This window comes from Leptonychotes weddellii, chromosome 4 (assembly GCF_054177405.1).
Source record: "Leptonychotes weddellii isolate Sample4059 chromosome 4, ASM5417740v2, whole genome shotgun sequence".
NCBI lineage: Eukaryota > Metazoa > Chordata > Mammalia > Carnivora > Phocidae > Leptonychotes > Leptonychotes weddellii.
In genome coordinates this window covers 129,668,229-129,689,373 of record NC_138372.1, presented here as the reverse complement: position 1 = coordinate 129,689,373, position 21,145 = coordinate 129,668,229, and the positions used below count along the sequence as shown (strand labels likewise).

General features: G+C 34.0%; 1 protein-coding gene across 4 annotated transcripts in view; it reads left to right on the top strand.

The window, feature by feature from the left end:
- NBN (nibrin) overlaps positions 1 to 21,145 on the top strand; it is a 43,685-nt gene that overhangs the window by 14,511 nt on the left and 8,029 nt on the right. For all 4 annotated transcript variants that reach the window (XM_081816221.1, XM_081816220.1, XM_081816219.1 and 1 more), the window contains 8 exons: positions 2,793 to 2,910; positions 4,146 to 4,339; positions 7,434 to 7,531; positions 10,401 to 10,527; positions 11,994 to 12,269; positions 13,188 to 13,632; positions 15,441 to 15,596; positions 17,945 to 18,058. In XM_081816221.1, the coding sequence (XP_081672347.1) occupies positions 2,793 to 2,910; positions 4,146 to 4,339; positions 7,434 to 7,531; positions 10,401 to 10,527; positions 11,994 to 12,269; positions 13,188 to 13,632; positions 15,441 to 15,596; positions 17,945 to 18,058 (1,528 nt within the window). The remainder of the gene's footprint in view (positions 1 to 2,792; positions 2,911 to 4,145; positions 4,340 to 7,433; positions 7,532 to 10,400; positions 10,528 to 11,993; positions 12,270 to 13,187; positions 13,633 to 15,440; positions 15,597 to 17,944; positions 18,059 to 21,145) is intronic.

Genomic DNA, 21,145 nt, shown 5'->3' with positions numbered 1-21,145 from the left:
TTTTTATCTTATCTTAATTTTCCTTCCCTTCCCCTATGTTCATCTGTTTTGTTTCTTAAATTCCACATATGAGTGAGATCCTATGGTATTTGTCTTTCTCTGACTGACTGACGTCACTTAGCATAATACTGTCTAGTTCCATCCATGTCATTGTATATGGCAAGATTTCATTCTTTTGGATGGCTGAGTAATATTCCTGTGTGTGTGTGTATATGTATATATTACATTTTTATCCATTCATCTGTCAGTGGACATCTGGGCTCTTTTCATATTTTAGCTATTATGGATATTGCTCTATAAACATTGGGGTGCATGTGTCCCTTCGAATCACTCTTTTTGTATCCTTTGGATAAATACCTAGTAGTGCAATTGTGGGCTGTAGGGTAGTTCTCTTTTTAACTTTCTGAGGAACCTCCATACTGTTTTCCAGAGTGGCTGCATCAGTGTGCATTCCCACCAAGAGTGTAAGAGGGTTCCCTTTTTTCCACATCCTTGCCAGCATCTGTTGTTTCCTGCGTGGTTAATTTTAGCCATTCTGACCAGTGTGAGTTGGTATTGTGGTTTTGATTTGTGTTTTCCTGATGAGGATTGATGTTGAGCATTTTGCATGCATCTGTTAGCCATTTGTAGGTCTTTTTTTTTTTTTTTTTTTAGATTTTATTTATTTTTCAACAGAGAGACAGTGAGAGAGGGAACAGAAGCAGGGGGAGTGGGAGAGGGAAAAGCAGGCTTCCCACTGAGCAGGGAGCCCGATGTGGGACTCGATCCCAGGACCCTGGGATCATGACCTGAGCCGAAGGCAGACACTTAATGACTGAGCCAACCAGGTGCCACATTTGTATGTCTTTGGAGAAGTGTCTGTTCATGTCTTCTGCCCATTTCTTGATTGAATTTTTTATTTTTTGGGTTGTTGATTTTGATAAGTTCTTTATAGATTTTGGATACTAGCCCTTTATCTGATAAGACATTTGCAAATATCTTCTTCCATTTCCTAGGTTGCCTTTTAGTTTTGTTGTTTCCTTTGCTGGCAAAAGTTTTTTATCCTGATGAAGTCCCAATAGTTCATTTTTGCTTTTGTTTCCCTTGCCTCTAGAGACGTGTCTAGCAAGAAGTTGCTACAGGATTTTGGCCCATTTTTTAATCAGGTTGTTTGTTTTCTTACTGTTGAATTTTGAGAGTTCTTTGTATATTTTGAGTAACAGTCCTTTATCAGATGTGTCTTTTGCAAATATTTTCTTCCACTTTCTGATACATCATCTCATTTTCTTGACATTGTCTTTCACAGAGCAGAAGTTAAAAAATTTTTTTAGACATTTTAAAATTTAATGAAGTCTAGCTTATAATTACTTCTTTCATAGATCATGCCCAGTGTTGTATCTAAAAAGTCACTGCCATAACAAAGGTAATCTAGATTTTCTTCTGTGTTATCTATGTTATCTTCTAGGAGTTTTATAGTTTAGCATTTTACTTTAGGTCTGTGATCCATTTTGAGTTAATTTTTGTGAACACTGTAAGGTCTGCGTCTAGATTCATTTTTTTGTATGTGAATGTCCAGTATCCAGTATCCTCATCATTTGTTGAAAACACTATCTGAGCTCCATTGTACTGCCTTTGTTCAAAATCAGTTGGGTATATTTATGTTAGTCTGTTTCTGGGCTCTCTATTCTCTTTTGTCTATTTTCATAGTATCAGACTCTTGATTATTGTAGCTTTACAGTAAATCTTGAATTTGGGTTGTATTAGTACTCCAACTTTGTTCTTCCTTAATATTATGTTGGCTATTCTAGGTCTTTTGCCTCTCATATAAACTTTAAAAATCTGTTTGTCAGTATCCACAAAATAACTTGCTGGGGGCTTTATTGGGATTACATTTAATCTATAGGTCAAGTTGGGAAGAACTGACATCTTGATGATTTTGAGTTTTCTTATCCATTAGCGTTAGTAATTGGTAATTTTTACTTGAAGATAGAGTTAAGCTGAAAGACTGATCAGCTATAAATTGCTGTAGCAAAAGATTTGATTATAAAGAACGTTGAAACTGAACTGATGTGAGGCTTAATAATTATCTGTTGATTTTACGTATTTTCTTTTCCTTCATTTTCATGGATAAGATGTTTTATAGCCTTATGTTAAAGAGCTAGAAGATTGTTTATGGTAGGGAGAGAGAATCCCAAGCAGGCTCCACACCCAGTGCGGAGCCTGACGCTCCCACAAACCCAAGATCATGACCTGAGCTGAAATCAAGAGTCAGATGCTTAATGAGCTGAGCTACCCAGGCACCCCAAAAGATTGTGTTTTCTAATCTCACTTTGGAAATTTTATTTAAATTGACAAATATTTTAAGTTTTAAAATTCCCTGGGCTTCTCCAAAGGGATCTCTAAAAACACTTAAAATAGTGGTTCATAGAATTGGATGTGAACATTGTTAACACATATTGGTTCCCAGGAAACAAGATGCGAATAGAATTTCATCTTTATGGACAGTGTCTCTTTCAACCTTTTATAATTCGCATAACTTGTTCGACTCCTGTATATTAAATCATATTTTAGGATTGTCTACCCTTGGATTATATTTTTTCAGAAAATAAGGAACAGTTATGCAATTCTATATGGCATCTGTCACCATTTTGTCCCAGATAAAACTCTTTTTTAAAAAAACAATTTAATGATGAGTTAATGATGTTATGAAAATTAAACCTTCGTAGTGTCTAGATAGCCACTCTATTTATAAATTTAACAGTATACATACAGAATAATGTATAATTAAAATATTCTTTAAATTTTTTGTACAGCTTTTACCCACCTATTGATGAACCAGCTATTGGAAATAAAAACATTGATCTGTCAGGACGACTTGAAAGAAAGCAAATCTTCAAAGGGAAAACGTTTGTATTTCTAAATGCCAAACAGGTAATCTTATGAGCTAAATTTTCTTAAAACATTATAAACTAGGATAAATTATTACTGTTATCAACAGTTATATTTTTTTTGAGATTTTGTGTAGAAGTGTGAAGTGAAACTATCTAGGCACCAGAACTTGCCTGGTATTCATGTATGTGAGATATTTTTTTTGACATATGTTAATTGGCCAATAAATTAAGTTTATATAAATCTATAAGTGAGGGGTGGGGACAGAAAACTGATTTAAGTCCTTACTTGGTCAGTTAGTAAATAGATGTTGAATGTCTTCTGTGTGCTGAAATGGGGGTTCAGAGAGTTTATGTTGTAGGTGGAAAATGCAAGCAAGCCCACAGTTAGAGCACTGTGAAGTAAGTATGATAAGGAAGTGCAAAGAATGTAACAATTCCAGGGCTGCAGAGATACCTGGTAAACTGGGGATTTTCTGAGTGGAAGCTTGGATTGTCTTCTCAAAAAGTAGAATGAATTCTATTTCAGTTCTACTTTTATTTTACTTCCCTATATAAATGAATGGATAAAGAATATGTGGTATATATACAATAATATTACTCAGCCATAAAAAATAATGAAATATTGCCATTTGCAATGACATGGATGGAGCCTAGAGTATAATGCTAAGCTAAGTAAGTCATTTGGAGAAAGACAAATACCATATGATTTCATTCATGTGCGGAATTTAAGAAACAAAACAAATGAGCAAATAGAACAAAAAGGCAAACCAAGGAACAGATTCTTTTTTTTTTTTAAGATTTATTTATTTAAAGAATTTTATTTTTTATTATTTTTTTAAGATTTTATTTATTTGAGAGAGAATGAGAGACAGCACAAGAGGGAGGAGGGTCAGAGGGAGAAGCAGACTCCCTGCCGAGCAGGGAGCCCGATGCGGGGCTCAATCCTGGGACCCCAGGATCATGACCTGAGCTGAAGGCAGTTGCTTAACCAACTGAGCCACCCAGGTGCCCCCAAGGAACAGATTCTTAACTGTAGACAACAAACTGATGGTTACCAGAGGGGAGGAGGTGGGGTGATGGGTGAAATAGGTGATAGGGACTAAGGAGTGTACTTGTGATGAGCACTGGATGATAGGGAAGTGTTGAATTACCATATTGTACATCTGAACTAATATAACACTGTTAACTATACTGGAATTAAAATAAATTTAAAAGAACGTACTCAAGGAATTGAATGTGGCTATTTCATTATATTTTTTCTATTTCTATTTTTAGCATAAAAAGTTAAGTTCAGCAGTTGTTTTTGGAGGAGGAGATGCTAGGTTGATAACAGAAGAAAATGAAGAAGAAGAAGGTTTCTTTTCAGTCCCTGGAATTTGTGTTGTTGATGTAGGAATAACAAATTCACAGACTCTAATTCCTGACTCTCAGAAAAAATGGATTCACTCAATTATGGATAAGCTCCAAAGGTACAGAATTATCTTTATTAGTAAAAATATAAAAAAGAAAGGCAATTTTGTCTGTAACTTTTTTATTGTACCGAATTAACAAGGTAAAGGATATACAAGAATTACATTTTATCGTGTAAACGTTGCTACTGAGATCATATTTGTATGTTTCCTGGTGGTACTTCTGCAAGGTTTTCTTTGAAGAATATTCTTAGGGTTAGAACTGCTGGGTTATAAGTTATGTGAATACTCAACCTCTGGAGGTAGTATCAAATTGTTTGCCACTTCATACTCCCACCCACAGTATGTAAGAGATCAAGTAGATGCATATTGTTTTCAACACTTGGTATTGTTAGACTTTACCATATTTGCTAATTGAATGGATATATAATCCTATCCCGTGATTTTTGTTTCTATTTTTCTCATCACTAGTGATGCTTAACATTTCTTCTGATATTTATTGGACATCTGTTTTTCCTGTTCTGAAATATCTGCTCATGTCTTTTACCCAGTTTTCTAATTGTATTTTTTTATATGGATTTCCCAGTTTTTGAGTGTGTGTTCTATACAGTTTTATCACTTGGTACATATATTCACCACCTTAGTCAAGATACAGAACAGTTCCATCACCACAAGGATCCCTCCTGTTCTTTTATAACCACACCCACTTCCCTCCCTACCTTTCCCACCTCCCATTCCATGTCCCCAAATCCTGGAAAACCACTTATTTATTCTCCATTTCTAAAATTTTGTCTTTTAAAAACGTGTTGTATAAATGAAATCATGGCATATACACTTAAGGACTGGTTTTCTCATTCAGCACAATTTCTTGGAGATTCATCTAAGTTGTATCAATTGTTCATCCTTTTTAATTCCTCATCAGTATTGTGTATATATATATGTGTATACTGCAGTTTTTGAGTCATTCTTACGTTTTTCCAATTTTTGTTACAAATAAAACCTCTATAAACATGCATGTACAAGTTTCTTTGTGAATGTAAGTTTTCATTTCTTTGGGATAGATGCCCAAGAGTGCAATTCCTGGATCATATGGTAATTATATATTTGTGTATTCTTTTTTATTTGTAGAAGTTCTTTCTCTTTCTCGATATTAATCCTTTTTTCACTTGTGTATATTGCAAAATCTTTTACCACTTCGTAATTAATGTTTTACTGTGTGCTACATGAAAGTCCTTAATTTTAATATACTAAAAATTAACAACCTTTTCTTTCTTAGCAGTGATTTTTGTATTTTAAGAAATCTCTTTCTATTCATAGATCAAAAAGATATTCACCTGTATTTTTTACTAATTTGTTGCTAGTGTTTTGATACTTTGTTTTTGAAATTTGCTTTTAATCTATTTGGAATTGATTCTGTTTTATACCAAAGTCCCATATATGCGTAGGAATGTTTTTGGCTTTTCTCTATTCCATTGGTCAAGATGTCCTTGTACCAATACCACCACATTTACCACATTGTCTTAATTACTGTGACTTCAATTAAGTTCTCATATCTGGTATGGCAAATGTCTCTGCTCTTCTTTAGAAGCATCCTGTCCATTCTTGGCTCTTTGTTTTTCCATATACATTTTAGAATCCTCTTTTCAAAAACGCTGTTGGGATTTTGATTAGGAATTCCATTGAATTCACAAATCAATTTGGTGAGAATTTTTACAATTTCCCTATAAAGATCTTGAGTACCTTTTATTAGATTTATTCCTAGGTACTACATATTCTGTGGTAGATATGATATGTCTGATAGGTAGAATATAAATAAATAATATTCTCTCTTTAAGTACATTTTCTAGTTGTTTATTGCTGGTGTATATAAATTCAGTAGACATTTAGATATTAATCTTATATCCTGCCACCTTGTTAGACTCCCCTTTTATTTCTAATGTATCTATAGTCCTTTTTGTTGTAAAAATCATATTATCTATAAAAATGTTTCCTGTTTTTTTAATCCTTATGCTTCTGATGCTTCTCCTTTTTCTCTCTTTCTGTTTTGTACCTACTGGGACATGTAGAGCAGTGTTGTATAGAGGAAGTATTAGCCACATTTATCTCACTGTTGACTAAAAGGATGTGTTTCCCCATTTAGGATGTTTCCCCATTTAGGATAATGTAATTACCTGTATAACATTATTATTAATAATATATTAAAAATGTTTTTATTTTATGGAGCCAACGTTTCTAACTAATTTATGTAATATATTTACAGTTTCAAAAAAGTAAGATAATAAAACAATTCTGAATTGCCTGACTTATAAGTAGTTATATGTGATCACTTGATTATAATACTTTAAAAATATTCATATAGTGCTATCATAATTGCACATATAATTGAGTTCTGTTACATTAACCCAGGACATACAAAAAACAAATGTTAAGCATTTGAAAAATACCTTTTAAACTACTTACCTTTTAACTACCTACCTTTAACTAAATACCTTTTAAGCCACTTAAAACATATTTGCAATAAATATTAAAAGGAGTTTTGTAGTTCTTAAAGTCTGAGGTATAGTTTTATAAAGCAGTGTTATTAAATTGTCTTTGTTTCAGTCACATAATAGAAAACAGAATGTAGGTTCACTATAAGATTCCTTTAAGAAGATTCCTTAATGCATGTAAATTTGGTAAAATGATCTTATTTACTAAACTTAAAATTACAAAACGTGTAGATACAGCTTATGATATTTCTTTGTACTTCCTCCCTCCTTCCCTTTCTCCCCTCTTCTGTCTCTCTTTTAAGTTTTATCTCTGGATCCTAGTAATAGATGTGCTTATAAAAATTTGTTTTATTGTTTCATCTGGTATTACTGTTCTTATTCTGAAAATTACAGAATTTCAGAAATGGAATTTCTGACTCAGAGCTGTCTCCCTTAGGCCTTTATTTTACAGATGAGATGACTGAATTGCTAAAGGTGGTGGGCTTGCCCGATATAACATTGCCCCAGTTGAGTAAGCCAGTACTGTGTGTATTTGAAATTCTCTCCATACCATAAAATTGTGTTACCTCTTTGGGGAAGGAATAAAAAGATTCCACTCGACATCACATTAATAGAAGTTGTTAGTTTTAATATATTATCATGCTTAAACTATTTTATTCTCATAGGCAGGGGCTTAGACCTATTCCTGAAGCAGAAATTGGACTGGCGGTCATTTTCATGACTACAGAGAATTACTGTGATCCTCAAGGCCAGCCCAGTACAGGTAATTAAAGCATTATTTTATTGGTTCTTTAGCAACTTTATGTGTAACTTGGTGATAGGCTGTATGCACATTACTTTGTACTTGCTAGGGATGACCATTTTCACCATCTCCTAAAACTCATCTGTTTACCATTTCATTTATTTATTTGATGAATATTTGTGGCTGCCATGTACTACTGGGTACTGCTTCTAAAGAAGTGCTGAAGATACACTTGGTGAATAAAGTAAAACATTTTTAGGTATCTGTTACTGTGAACTTTATATTCTAAAGGTCAGGCTTCAAACAGTTAACAGGCAAACAGATATATCTGATCAGTTCAGTTAAAGTCAAGCACCAAGAAAAAGCTAAAACAAGACCTGAAATTTTCCTTGTGCAGCTTCTGCTCAGGAGGTCTGCTGCCATCCGTTCTCACAGCCACTGCCCCACTTCTTGAACTTTCCATTGTCTTCCTTTCGTGAGGGCTGTTAAAATTGCACCCAGTAATGGTCCTGCCTCCATACTCATCTCTACAGTTAACATTTCACTTTGCCAGTAGAATCACCTTTTCTTAAAACTTTTTACTAGCTCATTATTTATAAAATAAAACCCTAAGCCCTTCGGCTAGAGTTCTGAGCCCTCAACAGTTTAGCCTTTCTCCTCCCATCTTTTTTTTTTTAATACATCTCTACAGTTTATATGTGCCATATTATTTATAATTTCCACACTCCTCGATCTTGCTCATCATGGTCCCTGTTCCAACACTGCTTTTCAAAATTTGACTCATTTGGCAGATGTTCACCTCCTTCATGAAGTTTTTCTAAGTTGTTTTCTCTCCCGTAACTCTCCTCCAAGTCAGAATTGTTCTGTTTTCTATTCCCCAGTAACTTTCTTTTGCATTCTAGCTAGACTTTCTTCCTACTTTGAAATATAACCAGTTGTTTCCATGCTTTTTCAGCCACTAAATTGGTTATAAGCTCTAATTAATTTTGGATTCCCTGACAGCACCAAGCACAGTACTTGTTTGTACTAGGTATGAATATTTGCTTAATTGAACTAAATTATTGGCACACAGGATTATCTTTGCCAGTGTGGAGCAACAATGTTTTATCATCCACTGTTGGAAATGTGTTCATGGCCAAAAGGGCCTTAGAGATCATCTAATCTGTCTTTCTGTTAAAAGGTAAGCGAGCTTGTAAGGCTGAGAACAGTTAAGATTCCATAAATAATTCATGGCCAAGCCAATCCTAAAATTTGGGTTTTCTGAACACTTAGACCAATACCTTTTCTGTTGTATCATTTCATACAGAAACAGAGTCATAAGGAGTAAAAATCAACATTTTAATTAGTAGTGTTACTTCTTGCACATACTCATAGGTGGGTCTGTGTAGACTCCCAAGTCCTAGACATCTGACTTATAAACAATTTTAGAATACAACCCTTTGGGAGGGAATAGAATAAATGCATGTGTCTCTCCCTCCTTTTCCCCCCTCCTTATTTTCTTCCATTCATGTTTGTTTATTTATGAATTCAGCAAGCATTTATTGAACATCTGTTATATACCTGTAATTATTCTAAATACTTGGAATAAACAGGTGAGCAAATCAAAGCCCTACCCCTGCAGTATTTTTAGCAAGGAGAACATTGTAAATCTTTTGTTGACAAACATCCCTTATTCTGGATCATTAGATTCAACTTATAGTTTCTTTTAGTGATAATATAAGCATTTGTAATTACTATTTTTTGCAAACTTCCGTGCAAGCTGAAATGAATTCTAGGGATATGCATGTTTAAGGAAATGACAGTGAGCTTCTATGGGGGTCATATAAGGGAAGTGGCAAGAATTTGGAATCAGTAATAAACATTTACTAAGCACATCCTATGTCATGAGGACCTAACAAGTGATGATTTAGCTTAGATACTTGGTAGATGTCAACGTTTTAAAATTTTCAGTTAATGATTTAATTCCATTAACTTATTTATATCTATAATGTTCCAAACATTGCTCAGGGACTGCAGATTTAGAAGTGAACAACAACCAGTTCCTATTCTCAAGGAGATTCTAAGTCTAATAAGGGAACGTAACAAGTAAACAAGTATAGTGTAAAGTGATGATGACGATAACAGCTAATATTTGCATTGTACTTATTGTGTTCCAAGCATTTTTCTAAGTGCTATCCATGTATCAGTTCATTTTGTCCTCAAAACAAAATGGGTCCTGATTTAATGGATGAGGAAACTAAGGCACAGAGAGGTTAAATAACACATACAGCTAATGATTAGTGTGTTAAAAGTTAGCAGAGTGATGTAAAGGGTGGTATGGAAGCTGAAATGAAGGATACCCCATTCAGTGTGGGAGATTCAAGGAATGTATGCCAGAAGAGTGACACTTGAATTAAGTTGCTGTTCTAGTAAATTAAAAGATGAAGTAATCATGGTTTTCTGGAGTGGCCACAAAATTTATGCCTAAAGCTATTTATGTCTTCTTTTCAAATAGTATTCCTTCAGAAGGTGAAATTCACATTAGTTTTGATTTATGTCAGCAGTAGAGTTGATTTTCTGCGGGGAAGAAATGCAATTTTTTTGTCTCCTAATTTAAACCATAAACTGAATTATAACTTAAGTTGATTTTATTTTTAAATTGGTAATACTTCACAAAAGATTTGATGTAGCTTTAAAATGATTTGATTTAGATGAGCCCATTACAGATGCCAGCAGGCTGCTTTTAGGCTATTTCATTAAATGTTTGTTGGTTCCACTGAGTGAAGATAACTGTGTTCTATGTTGCCTACTTAATTCCCTCAGCATGGTATAGTCTAGCCATTTTAAGTGACAAAATGTCCATCTTGTGTCTAGCAGTTGTGATTCTTCCCTTCACTTGTGTGATTTACAGCATTGAAGATGACTCCAGGGCCAAGCCTTTCCCAAGGCTTATCATTCAATGAAAAGCTAATGCCAAGTGCCCCCGTGAATACCACAACATATGTAGCTGACACGGAATCAGAGCAAGCAGATACATGGTAAAGCTTCATTGTTGACAAACTATTGTTATTCTATCAATAAATAGTATATTCAAGAAGTAAAGTCGTGTCTTTATCAGATCAACTCTTAGGAGATAAAGCATGGGAGAATGGGATGCCAGGGAAAATAATATATTAGGTTAAGGATTAGTAAAAATTCCATAAAAGACCAGTAAATATTTTTGGCTTTGTGAGTCATTGATCTCTGTCCCAGCTACTCAACTTTGCCATTGTAGCATGAAAGCAGCCATAGACAGCATGTAAATGAATGTGTGTGGCTTTGTTCCAATAAAACTTAATTTATGAAAACAAGTGGCAAGCCAGATTTGGCCTGTAAGCCATAGTTTGCTAACCCCCGTCTTATGGTAAAGTTTTTTTGTTGTTGTTCCTTACAAATGTACATGGAAAACTGTAAAGAATTACATTACTTTATTTGTGACTGTTGAAACAAGTTCGAAATAAATTTGTACTATAATGTTTCCTTCATCTGAATATTATTTTAACTTTGGAGATACTTTCTGTGTGTCTACCTGGCTATCTAAATAATTAATATCTTTATAAAGATAGTTTTCTAGTGGTTCTCTATTTGAAGAGGTTTTTTGTTCTTTGGGGGGGCGTTTTGAGCAAGGGTAGATCATTTGTATTCTGTGGTATTTTTCATTTAAGAGAGTGTATTGTATTTTAAATAATACATAATGAATTACTGATACTGAAAAATACTTGTGATATCACTGTATTAGATCATATTTAAATTTTTAATACATCCTTTTTTTTATACTGAGGCTAGATGTAAGTTTTTAAAGAAACTTAATGTTTTGAAAGTCATGTGTATGACCACTTGTTTTTTGTGCAATAAGAATATTAAAGGCAGTTTATTTAACCATACATTGTGAAACTGTGTGTGTGTTTTAAATATTTTTCTGGTAGTATAGAGTTATACTGTATTCTAGGGACTGCCATCTGGCTGAAATGTAACCATATCAATTCATCTGAATCTAAATTCATCTCATTTAGATCTAAATGGGATCTAAATATGTCATTATGATGCTGGAATTATAGGAGATTGTTGTTTTTCTGATCTTCCTTTTTTAATTAATTTTTTGCCTGAAAATAATTCTAAAATTTTAAACAAAGCAAAAATTATCTAAGATTATCACCTACTTTAATTTATAATAGAATACTAGGTTGATATTCCATGTTTGTATGACAGTTTGTTATAGTAGAGTATGCTAGACATTGTGTGCTATAGGGAATGAAGAAGAGAAAGTTATCATTTGTCTTTAGGGAACTTTGATGAAAAAGGAGCAACTTTTTTGGAATAGTGAAATATATTCCCTTAATTATTGTCTAAAGATAATTATGTTCTAAAGCTGTATCACATTAGTACTGTTTAGAAGACTTTTTTTTCTAGATAAAAATTGCTATAAATCTGATTGTTTATGTTGTATTCTTTTCTTTTGTTACAGTATGGATTTTAGTGAAAAACCTAAAGAAATCAAAATCTCCAGAGTGGAACAAAAATTCAGAATGCCTTCACAAGAAACATCCACTGTGAAGGAACCCCCCAAAATAAGCTCTAATGATAAAAATGCAGTATCAAATACTCTGGAAAGGATGAAAATCCCAACCTATCAGCTTTCACCAACTAAATTCTCAGGTGTAAATAAAAGTAGAGATCAGCCTTCTCAGAAGCTGCAGACCAGCTCCATCAAAAACTACTTTCAGCCTTCTACCAAAAAAAGGTATATTTTTAAATAATACCTCTCTGTGTCTCTGAAAAATATTAATAGAATGGCATTTAGTCTGTGTTCTGCTTGAAAATGCTTCTGTAGAAAACTGACCCTTTGACCTCATTCCCTCTCAAAAATGTCCGTATCTCCTTCTTCACTAAGGTCATTATGGATAGATTCTCCCTTGTCCCTTTTTTTTGTGGGTACCTTAAGCTTATCTGTTGTTTCACTTTGCTGCACTCCTTTTGAAGAAGTCTGTCCAGTACCCTGATAGTAGATTAGTATTATTAAAATACCACCTTGACTATTCCAGTTTAACATGAATTTGGTAAACTTATAGGAAGCAGAGATCCATATTTTTATGTTCTCTGTGGACCTTAGTGCAATTTAAATGAATAAAGTACTTATCCAGTACTTAATGAATGAAACAATATTGTACAGAAAACTCTTAGTCATATATTCACATATTATTTGCAATTTATAGTCTGTACTGTATTCTCGATTTAGCCACTCTGACTTATTATCTTGAATCTAGCTCTCACTAACCCATCAGGTTTTATTCCAAAGGTAATTTTTCCCTTCCTCCAAGTTCCCTACATTGTAAGGTAAGCTATTGTTCCTGGCAACAAGTGCTTTGTATCTTTATATCTTTCTACCTTTTCCTCTGCATTGACTTATCAGCTACTGCTGCCTTAGCAGAGAAGATAAACCTCTCCCTATTGTTTTAGCCATTGGGTTGACAGTCCTACGAAAAGTGTCCATATGAATTGTGCTTTTTTTCAGATGTCCCATTTTTTTATTTCCAGTGATATTAATTAATAAAATTAAGAATGTTGTGAATTAAATGGAATGAATATTGCCAAACCAAAAAATTACTTAGCTGTGTTCATTTTCTGTTTTTGCTTTCTTCTCTCCTTTTTTAAATCTAAGGGAAAGAGATGATGAAAATCAAGAAATTTCTTCACCCAAATCAGCAAGAGTAGAAATGTCTTGTTCTCTTTTGGAACAAACACAACCTTCTACACCCTCAGTATGGAAAAATAAGGAGGAGCATCTATCTCAGAATAAGCCTGTGGAAAAGAAACCAGATAATTTACTTACAGATAGAGATTTAAAATCCACTGTGAAAAATTTTGCCAATGAATCTCTTCCTACAGAAAAACTAAGATCAGAAAAAAGAAAAGAAACTGATGACTTAGCCATAGAAGATGAAGTATTAGATCAGTTATTTAAGAACACAAAACCAGAGTTAGAAATTGGAGTGAAAGTTCAAAAACAAGAGGAAGATGTCAATGTTAGAAAAAGGCCAAGATTGGATATAGAAACAAAGGGCACTTTTAATGATGAAGCAACTTTGGAAAGTAACAGAATATCTGTAAGTAACATTTTTTAATGAGAAGTACTACAGATAGAAACTTAGAATGTTAAAAAGAAACTTGTGATAGTATAAGCATTCACTCTTATTTCCTTGAGGAAAAAGTATCTTCAAAACCCAGTATTAAGTATAAGAATTTGTTGGTTGATAAGGTAAATATTAAAAATACAATGTTTCTCTGATAGTATATAATAAATGACAGCAAATAAAACTGTTATTCATGATTATTTTAATAGATTTCCAGGCTGTACTATTACTATACTACTATATCAGACCTTTGGCCTTGATGATAGGTAGAGGAGATGACTTAATAGAGGAAACAGACACAGAAAAATGAAGAAAGTTAGTAAACTACTAAATAAATTTTTAGATAAAATAGTTATAACATCACTAAGGATTTTTATTTTCATTTTGATCTTTAATATCCTATCCTATTTTCCTGAATGTTGATAATTTGTCTTACCACTTCAGATTATTTCCAATTATATGTGTAAGTAAGTTGCCTACTATCTGTAGAATAGTTAGAGGTCATTAGGTGAGAGCACTGACCACATGAAGTTAAAAGGTAATATTCTGATCTTTCATATAGGACCGTTAGCTCCAATCTCACTCATGGTTGTGGTCATCCCTTCCTATAAATGGCTACTGCATAAGGATAGGACTAAGTAAAAGGATAAGGATTAAGTGATTGGAAGGTACAGTGACTCAGTAGGTATTTGTTGAGAACCTAGTGTGTATCAAGCACTATAAATCTATAACTACTGTTGAAAAAACAAAGTATATGTCCTATGTAGTCAAAATATTGGCATCTTCATATGAAGGAGAGAATCCTCATTATTTCTTTTGAGTGAATCCTAAATGCCCTTCTGTGGACCAGCTGTGTCAGAATTAGCTGGTGAGCTTTTTTAAAAGTAGGGATACCCAGACCAAAACCCCAGAAGATCCTGATGGAATACATCCAGTTTTTTTTCCCAAAAAAAGTTTCCTCATTTTATGAGTTAAGAATTCCTTTTGCTGTCTTTAAAAATTCTAAAATCAGGTGCCTGGGTGGCTCAGTCGTTAAGCGTCTGCCTTCGGCTCCCGTCATGGTCCCAGGGTCCTGGGATCGAGCCCCGCATCGAGCCCTGCATTGGGCTCCCTGCTCAGCAGGAAGACTGCTTCTCCCTCTCACACTCCTGCTTGTGACCCCTCTCTCACTGTCTCTCTGTCAAATAAATAAAATCTTAAAAAAAAAAAAAAAAGAATCTTATCCAGCAACAGGACGGAATCTTCAGGCTGATTTAATAACAATTAACCTGTGATTAAAAAGTGGCTTTCAGTTAGTGAGGTCGTATATCCAGAATTAATAATTTTTTGGAGGTGTCAAAATAATAAAATTACTGAAAATCCAAGAAAGCTTAAACATATTAGATGAGAACTTGTAGAACAGATTGTTGTAATAATGTTAGTTATGGTTTTAATGAAAAGAAGTAGACAATACTGAGATTTCTTGCTAAGAAAATATATACAAGAAGATAAATTAATTGAGATATTTATTAGAATAGACTACTAAATTAAAATGCTATATGCTTTTAGTCTTCTGGCATAGATGTTATAAATGTTTCTAAGGTTGTGGAGTATTTGAGTAATTTTCTCGTTTGAAGTAGATATGATTTGATGCCAAATACAAAGTTTGGGTGCCAGAAATAAACCTTTTTTTACAATTTTTTTCAGGTATTTGAACTTTTTTCTATAGCTTCCCAAATGAGAAGTAATTTTCTTTTTCCTTATTTTTTTCTGCTTATGTATCCATCTTAACCCCATTTAAGATCAAAGATGAACTTCAGGAGGATGATGATATGCTTCCAAGGAAGGTGTTACTAACTGAATTTAGATCACTGGTGGTTAGTAACTCTGCCTCCAGAAATACATCCACTGTAAATAGTGATTATGGTCAACTAAAGAATTACAAGAAATTCAAAAAGGTATGGTATTCCTTTAACTAAAATATCACAAGAGGGCAGTGTTTGAAATGTTTTTAGAAATACCACTGATGCTAAATAGTAAAAGCCGTTCATACTGAAAACTGATGTTATTTTTTCTGCTTAAAACAGTTAAAATTACTCTAGGAAGGACATGAACTGACAGATAATGAATATATGAATAAATGTATGATGACTATATAATGAATACTTGGAAACAAACTTCTTTAAGACTGAATTCCTTAAAGGGTGCTGTTTACCCTCGTCTTCTCCACCTTGAGCGGCAGGCTTTGGGTTATATTGATAGGGTCTTTTACCTCTAATAATCATCTATGTCTACCTGAAGGGGTTCTTTAGCTCAGGACTTTATGAAGATAATAGATTTGTGGAAAATAGCTGAGCACATTAAATAATGAAAAGTAGGCACTTTACTATTACATGTATATATAAAAAATATAAATATGTACCCTAAATAATATCATCAGACCTGAGTTTCTTCTGCTCTAGGAACTGGTAAGATGTTTAATTTATCAGTATGGTTAAAAGAATATTTCTGATCTAGTCTGTATTCTTTTGTTGTCTTTCCTGGAATATTTGCTTCTTATTCCATGTCTATTACTGACTGCCACCTTTTGCTTAAACATTTAATCAGAATATAGGTGATTTCTGTGGAATACTCCTTTTCACTAGAATATGATGTGTATGATTCTTGCTATACTATGAGGTGTTGTAGCTTTTTCTCTCTAATGTGAGCTACTATTAACATTTGTCAGTTAATTTTTTGCCTACTATGACAATGTGTAAAAGGTTCTAAACTCCGTTTCTTGTACTTAGATGGAAATATCTCCCACTTAGATGGTACCCACTTTCTCCTTTCCATCCCACAGGTGTGGCTCATGAATACCACAGGATCATTCTTAACTGTATGGTTACTTCATGTTCAGTATCATGTTACCAAGTCTCATTGTTAAATCAAAATTCAAAAGACATTGTATTTTTTTGTTATTAATGAAGTTACCAAAGATTAAAGTAGTAATACTCACTGTTGACCCAGGCATGGTGAAGTATAGAGTAGTACAAACTTCGGGAAAGTAGTTTGGAAAAATTTTAAACTCTTAAAAATATTAGTATCTTTGACTACGGAATTTTTTTGAGACTGTAAAAGAAATTCAAACCAAAATTTGTATAGCAGGATGATTTAACTAGATTGGCTCTAATGAAAGAATTTGTGTTTTTCTTTTTATGCCCAAATCCAATGACATGGCTCTATTTGTGCTTTTTAAAATAGTGTTTAATGATGAAAACTATTTTAGAATTCCCTTTCCAGGGCACCTGGGTGGCTCAGTTGGTTAAGTGTCTACCTTCCGCTCAGGTCATGATTCCAAGGGTCCTGGGATCTAGCCTCACACTGGGCTCCCTCTGTCCCTCCCCCTGCTTGTGTGTGGGTGCGCTCGCTCGCTCTCTCTCTAATAAATATTAAGTTAAAAATCTTAAAATAAAATTCCCTTTCCACTTCATATATTGAAATTCTGAAGGTATGTCCCATAGATATTAAGGATTTATTATTTCCTAAATACAGTATTAGCAGTGTGCTTCATTTGCATTTTCACAATATTTTTAGCACCTCTTTATTTAAAATAAGCCATTAAAATTTTAATTAAAAATATGAATTGTTGCTATCTCCAACATCTTTTGCTAGAGATCTATAAATTAGAAAGTTTTGAAGATGTAAATTTTCATGAGTACTAGACAAGGCTTAAACTTCGAAATCTTTAGAACAAAATATGATACTTTATAGTCTCTATATTCACCTTAAGTCGCTTTTAACTGCTAAATGATGAGCTAAGGCCATTTTTTAATAAAAATTCCCAGTTAAGAATCTTAATTAAATTCTTGGTACATAAATCCCAGTGACATCTAAATCTGGGTATAGCAATAACCAAAAAAAATAGGGCAAAAACATGGGTCTAGCATAGTTAACTTCTCTCTCACTCACTTTCATTTGTAGGATATAAACATATTTGGCACTTACGTTACACATGATTTATACTGTGCTTTCTTATTAAACTTTTTAAAAAATAATGGTTTTGAGGGTGCCTGGGTGGCTTAGTTGGTTAGGCGTCTGACTCTTGATTTCAACTCAAGCCATGATCTCAGGGTTGTGAGATTGAGCTCTGCGTTGGGTTCTGCCTTGGTGGCAAGTCTGCTTGAGATTCTCTCTCTCCCTCTCCCCCTGCAACCCCCCACCCCTTGTTCACACACACTCTCTCTCAAAAAAAAAAAAAAGAAAAAAAATGAGATGGTCTTAATTTGTTAATGCATTTAACCTTACTATTTTTACTATATAACAGGTCACATTTCTTGGAGCAGGAAAACTTCCACATATCATTGGAGGATCAGATCTAATAGCTCATCGTGCTCAGAAGAATACAGAATTAGAAGAATGGTTAAGGCAGGAAATGGAGGTTAGTAGGGAGTGAGGCCTGGTAATTTGCTTGGTTTACATTTTGGTCCCTCATGGTTTCCTTAGAGCAAATCCTTAAAACCAAATGTTAAGATAATTGACCTAAGGTCATTCATTCAGGAAGATTCCTAAGTTATAGAGCATTAAGATTAATTTGTACCTTTCCATAATGCTTCTTTAAGAGACTTTTAGACTTATTAGTTAAAAAAACAAATGAATTGGGGCGCCTGGGTGGCTCAGTTGTTAAGCATCTGCCTTCGGCTCAGTCATGATCCCAGGGTCCTGGGATCGAGCCCCACATCGGGCTCCCTGCTCCGCGGGAAGCCTGCTTCTCCCTCTCCCACTCCCCCTGCTTGTGTTCCCTCTCTTGTTGTGTCTCTCTCTGTCAAATAAATAAAATCTTTAAAAAACAAAAAACGAATTAAGTTTATATCCTAATGTAAAGGGGAGAAAAGAGACTTAACCTACAAAAATTTGTAAAAGAAAGCTAAAGGATAACAATTAAAATTAGAAGGTTGTACAGTCATATGGGTGTTATTGCAAATAATACCAGTTACATAATATATGAATGTACTGGATTTTAGATCTGGAAATTATCTTTCAGTGGTTCTGAAAATTTCTCAGTCATTATTTTATTGAGTTATTACCCCTTTTCCTATTATATCTTTTTTCCCCTATGTTTAACGTTTTAAAGAACTGCCATACTGTTTTCCAAAGTAACTGCACCATTTTACATTCCCACTGATAGTGCACAAGAGTTCCAGTTTCTCCATATCCTCTCCAACACTTGTTATTCTCTTGTTTTTGATAATGGGCATCTAACTGGTCTGAACGTTACTGTGGTTTTGATTTGCACTTTCCTAACGATTAGTGAGGTTATGCATCTTCTCATATGCTTGTTGGCCATTTGTATATCTTTTCTGGAGAAATATCTATTCAAAAATCTCTTCCCATTATTAATCAGATTGTTTATTTTTTGTTGTTGAATGAGAGGTGTTCTTTATGTAGTCTGGATAATAGTCCCTCATCAGATGTATGATTTGCACATTTTTTCTCCCTTTCTCTGGGTTGCCTTTCACTCTGTTGTTTGTGTATTTTGATGCACAGGAATTTAAAATTTTGATGTAGTTCAGTTTATCAGTTTTGTTGTTGATACCTGTGCTTTTGGCCTCATATCCAAAAAATCTGCCTGATCCAGTGTCAGAAAGTTTTTCCCTTTTTTCTTCTAAGAGTTTTATAGTTTTAGCTCTTATATGTAGATCTTGAATTGATTTTGAGTTAATTTTCATAGGTGTTATAGGGTTAGAGTTTGACTTCATTCTCTGTGGTATACTTTTATACTTTGGTTTAATGATGCATGAGCACACCATCTTGAAGGTGAGGGAGGGAGTCTTAGGTCAGTTATGCTATTGACAACTGCTTGCTGTGGGAAACTCGCCTTAATGCTTCCTCCCATGGGCAGTTGTTACTGATCTCATTTTTCCCCAGAGTCTTTCTGTGTAGTTCAAAGTCTTAAATTTTTTATTATGAGAACTTTTCAAACATACACAAAATAAAGGGAGCGTGAAACAAACCCAGAACACAGCTTCAACAAATACCAGTATTTGCACATCTTGCTTCATCTCTTCTCTTTCCCAACTTTTTTTTTTTCCCCTGGAGTATTTTATTTTATTTTTATTTATTTATTTTTTTAAGATTTTATTTGCGAGAGAGACAATGAGAGAGAGCATGAGAGGGAGGAGGGTCAGAGGGAGAAGCAGACTCCCTGCCGAGCAGGGAGCCCGATGCGGGACTCGATCCTGGGACTCCAGGATCGTGACCTGAGCCGAAGGCAGTCGCTTAACCAACTGAGCCACCCAGGCGCCCCTCCCCTGGAGTATTTTAAAGCAAATCCCAGTCATTTTATCATTTCATTTGTATTTATATGTTCAAACATATACAGATTTCTGATCAAATATGTGTTATGTCAGAGTACGCTTTTCTATGTACTTTCACAGTAGGATACTTACATAATCAGTTCATATTGTTTTAAATCCTAGATTAGGACCAGCAGCATAATTTTGACACTTGAAATTGCTTTAGAGTTTTATAATTTTACATACTTTATGGCATGTCTTTGATCATATCTATAAGTAATATGTTGCCTAAGTCTCAGGAAACCAAACCTCACTTATAACATTGTTCTTCTGGGAAGATGTGAACTGCTTTACAGCTCTCTGTTAGACTGTGATTTTCAAGAATTCATTGTTTACATGTATCAACTATATATATTTATATACTCTGTAATGAGAACTCACAGGTCAGATTATGAAAATATGCTGCTCTTTTTTTTACTTCCTTCCTGGGTATTTTGAGTCTAGTGGATATTATGTAAAACAACCATATACCTGATTCATAATTCTTTCTACCCCTTACTTATTTTTAACTGGAGAATTTAATAAAATTCAATAAAGTGGCAACTTTTTGCTCTAGAGGAAGTTACTGGATGGAAGATTTCAGAAACACGTGACTATTGAATTGAGAGATAACCAGAGGTCTCTTCCAAGGTTAGACAGTTTTCTTCTTAGCCTTTATATTGCCTGATTATCTAGTGCTCCTGGAACCCAAAGGTGGGCTCCAGATAGGTCCTCTTAGCAGGCTATTTGAAGTAGGGCCATTTGGTAATTACGGGTACGGATATTATCTCTTTCTTAAACTCCAATTTGACAGAAGTCAAATTTCGCTTTCTTCTCTATCTTATTTTCTATATATTTCATCTCTTTTTTTCTCTGGATTGTATTTTTTGGCAACTTCTCCAGATTATCTTCCAGTCTGGTCCTTTTCCTTTCCACTCTGTGGTTGGTATTCCCACCTATCCACTGAGTTTTCATTCAGCCTGTTGTATTTTTTCATTTCTGGTTGTCTGTTTCATTCAGCTCTAGGTCTTATTGTTCCCTGCTGATATTTTTAAGCTCTTCTTGTATTCTTTGCCTAAAGTGTTTGTTGATATGTTTCTGCTTCTCTTCTCTTATGGAGCCTTGTTTCCAAGTATATATTTTGTGATAGTTGAATGTGAACTGCTCATTTTCCTTGGAATTTGATCTGTGGG